The sequence below is a fragment of the Micromys minutus genome (genome assembly GCF_963924665.1).
Source record: "Micromys minutus genome assembly, chromosome: 7".
NCBI lineage: Eukaryota > Metazoa > Chordata > Mammalia > Rodentia > Muridae > Micromys > Micromys minutus.
The window spans coordinates 62,744,055-62,748,080 of record NC_137976.1 but is presented as its reverse complement, the minus strand read 5'-3'; the positions used below and the strand labels follow the sequence as shown (position 1 = coordinate 62,748,080).

At 49.4% G+C, this 4,026-nt stretch overlaps 1 protein-coding gene across 1 annotated transcript; it reads right to left on the bottom strand.

Moving 5' to 3' along the window:
- Positions 1 to 2,402: 2,402 nt before the first annotated feature.
- LOC308422750 (small nuclear ribonucleoprotein Sm D2-like) lies at positions 2,403 to 2,759 on the bottom strand (the record flags this gene model as incomplete). The annotated part of the gene is made up of 1 exon (XM_080919416.1): positions 2,403 to 2,759. One exon carries the CDS (start codon positions 2,757 to 2,759, stop codon positions 2,403 to 2,405), a length of 357 nt encoding a protein of 118 aa, XP_080775542.1.
- Between the last annotated feature and the right edge of the window lie 1,267 nt (positions 2,760 to 4,026).

Below are 4,026 nucleotides of genomic sequence, written 5' to 3'. Positions count from 1 at the left end.
AGCAGCTGGCCAGAAGCCTGCCAACTGAATGAGCCACTTTCTCTGGAAGCTGCTAGTTCCCTATGGAGCATGTTGTTGTGTTCTATAAAAAGGAAAGTCAGGGATATGTTTGGTGGAGGTGCAGTATGGTATGGGGGAAGGGAGTGCCTCTGCAGGCCCATGCAGAGCCATCCCTTCCCCCTGAGGTGCCAGCCACACAATAATGTATAGAATAGAGTTTATTTAGGGGAGGAGAGGAGAGAGGGGTGGGGGAGGGGGAGAGAGGTGGGACAGAGGGTGGGAGGGGGAGAGAGGGAGGGAGGGAGGGAAAGTGAGTCAGGAAGACCTGGCTATTGCCAGGTAAGTGTGGGGCGGAGCCTAGAAGGAATGCTAACACATTAGGAGACAAGCAAGAGGAGCTGAGATAAACAAACCCCTCTGCTGGAAATTAACCAGTTCACTTGCTGCCTTCACTACACTGACAAGGCCCCAGTATCCCCTGAGAGGATCTTAGAGGGACCGAGGGATCTGAGGGCTCTGCCCGCCCCCAGACACGGGGAAGACAGTAAAACTCTTCTTCCTGCTCAGGAGGGGTTGGTGCCCCCTGAGGTCGGAGGAGACACCTTCCACCCCAATCAACTTTCAGGCACGCCAAAGGATCTGTTTCCACAACTTCCCACTCATCCCCGAGCCTGGGAGGAGACGGTGATTACGGTGCCCACCTGGGGCGCGGGCCCTCCTCATTCACCGCTGGGCCTGTTTGAATAGGCAGCCCGGTGTGGGTGTTAGCAGCTCATTAAATCACAACAGCAGGCGGAGAGAATCCAAGACTCCGGGCCCAGGGCAGCCTGGAGGCTCAACCCCAGCTCGCAAGCTGGCTCCTCTCCCCTGCCAATTTGTCTGGTGGCTTCCTGTCTCCACCGTAATTTCTTCCAGTGGCAGGAACTCACCACCTTGAGCTCCTCCTGACCTACCTTTTGGGCACGTCTGACAAGAGGGAACACTAAACATTTTTTTAAATTCAGATTTTATTTATATATTTTTAAAAACTTTTTCCCATTTGTATCTACTAACTATATAAAATAATAGAACTGGGAACTTTGAAAGGCCACCAGCCCCTGGGCCCCTCCCTACACCACACAGTCAACGTTCTGGTTTCTGAGTCACAGGGAGCAAACACAGTTCCTTGCCATGACAGTCCCTCAGGTATGTAACTTCAGCTCTCCTGCCCCCCAAAGCCTTTTCTTCCCCAGGTCAAAGGTCCTCAGCTCCTGCTCATCTTCCCCATGTCATGGTTGCGGGTTCCCTCAGCAACCGCCCTGTGGTTGCCATGTCTGTCCTCTGCAAACTGTTCAGACTTTGGAGATCTGCATCACCCTCCAGAGGTTAGGACTCACACTTGCAGGGGTTTCGTCCTGACAAACAGGCCCTGGCTACCCGCTTACTCAGCTGCAGCCTCTGCAGAGAGGACCAGCTTTTTCCAAGCATACTCTGAAGTCCTTAGGGGTGGTGGGTTCTAAAGTCATCTCCGTGACAGGGAGCAGAATAAAGAAGTCAGGTTATGCCCTCTGAGAGGATCTTTAAAGGCCCCAGATATCATTGCTCCCAGGGGGCCCACCAGCTAAGGCTTCTTGCAGTGTCTGCAATGGGCCCTCTGCTACCCTAAAAAAAACAAAAAAACAAAACAAAACAAAAAAAATACAGCTTCCACTTTCCCTCATTGAGTCCAGCACAGGAGTCACAACCTGATCTCATTTCTTTCTTAACACATGGCTCAGATAAAGTGTTTAAATAAGGTTGGAGACCTCATGCTTAGATTTGGAATTCCCATGTGTATTAACGTCCATGTTCAAGGCAAAAAGTTGGCATCTGTCTTCCTGCGTGTGGATTCTTTCCCTGGAGATCTGTGGATGCATCTGCCAACCCATGGCTCTGCTTCAGACTGGCCTCTTTAAGATGACTTACCTGGAGGAGGAGCAATTGAAGCCTCACAAACCTTGGGGACAGGGGTATGTGACAGCCTGTCCCTGTCCACAAGCCAAGCTTCTCAGACTGCCATCTGTACTAGTTTGGTTTTCTTCCATTGTGATAAAACACAACCAAAAAGCAACTTGTGGGGGTTGGGGAGGATTTATTTAGCTTTTGGCTTTTTGTTCATTAAGAAGGGAAGTTAGGCCAGGAACTCAGGGCAGGAACCTGGATGCAGGAACTGATGCAGAAGCCATGGAGGAATGCTGCTTACTGGCTTGCTCTCCCATGGCTTGCTCAGCCTGCTTTCTTTCTTTCTTTCTTTCTTTCTTTCTTTCTTTCTTTCTTCCTTTCTTTCTCTCTTTCTTTCTTTCTTTTAAACAAAAGACTCAGGGCTTTATTTCTAGCCCATCTGGCAGGGTTCTGCAGGCTCTCAGAGGGCCAAGGGCCCCACTTTACTTGCTGGCGATGAGCAGGTCCAGCAGCACCACAATGATTGAGTCTCTCAGCAGGAACATCTTGGAGATGTAACAGTCCTTGTTGACAAGCTTGGATTTCTTCTTGCCCTTGCCGCTCTTGGGGACCTCAGTCCACACCTCCTTCACATTTTCAAGCACCATGTTGCAGTGCCTGTCAAAGGCCTTCACCCGGCCCAGGAGCTTCTTGTTGTTCCAACAGTTGATGAGCACTTGCATGTTGTTCTTGCCCGACTGTGTGAGCACTGAGAGGAGACCTGTGTTGAAGTCCTCCTCCTCCCGCTTCTGCAGCTCCTCTGGGGTCATCTCATTCTTGGGTTTATTGAGGAGACTCATGATGGGGGTTTCTCTTGCATATCACGTCTGCCTCCCAGCATGTTGCTCTAGCCTCAGCTGGCTTTCTTAGAGCACCCGGAAGCCATGGAGGAGTGCTGCTTACTGCTTTGCTCTCCCATGGCTTGCTCAGCCTGCTTTCTTAGAGCACCCAGGACCACCAGCTCCAAGATGGCCCTCTCACATCCATCACTAACTGCGAAAATGCACTATAAACTCCCACAGGCTAGTCTGATGGAGATATTTCCCCAGTTCCTTCTTCCAGATAAACTCCAGCTTGTGTCAAGTTGACAGAAAAATACAAACCAAGGCTGTCACCTTGGCTACCTTTGGCCTATCTGTCTGGAACCCAGTCCCAGGTTTACAATTAGTCCTGATGCTTTCGGAGCAGTCTCCAGAAATTTGACTTGGGCCTATGGGTTCCCAGAAGCATAGTGAAAACTCACTGCCAAGGTTTCCGGATCAGTTGTAAGCCACCATGTGGTTGCTGGGAATTGAACTCAGGACTTCTGGAAGAGTGGTCAGTGCTCTTAACTGCTGAGCCATCTCTCCAGCCCTATCTATTGGTCTTAACAGTGATGATTCATGACCACCTGGGGAACAAAATATCACATGCTAGAGAGTAGTTGGCTCTGGAGATGTCTTTTCTTCCTCCTTCCCTTCTGTCTGTCTGTCCCTCATCTTCAGTCTTTCCTTTTCTTGAAGTCACTGGGGACACTGAAGAAAGTTGTCTGACCTCAGATAAATAAATAAATAAGTAAATAAATAAATAAGGTCTCAGGAGCCTATGAAACAAAGAACCACGGTAGTTAGTTCACACATCCTCTGATGATATTCTCCTATTCTCCCAGAAGAAAGTGAGTTTCCTTGACTCTCAGATCAGTGCAGGCAAGCGATGGAGAAACCCAGGCCCACCAGAGTCATTCTTCAGAGAAGAATGCCCTTTGTGGCATTCAGGTTGCATTTGTGTGCGGTTCCCACACATACCCATGGAGTCCTGGAGATTAACTGTGAAAAATGACCTATTTTAACAGGTGCACACTTGTGTGTAAGTGGGATTTAGCCGAGCGTGGAATTATTTTACCATGGAAATAAGTGTGGGCACTGAAAGGCATCAGTCTTCTGACCACACAGGAATCAGACAGAGGGTCAACACCAGGGAGTTCCTTTGGGCCTTGAAACGGATGTGTTGGTTGGATTTTTCCAGAGGAAGCTGCAGGACCACAAGGAAATAAACAGTGATGCTTACAAAACATGGCTGTTTCTGTTC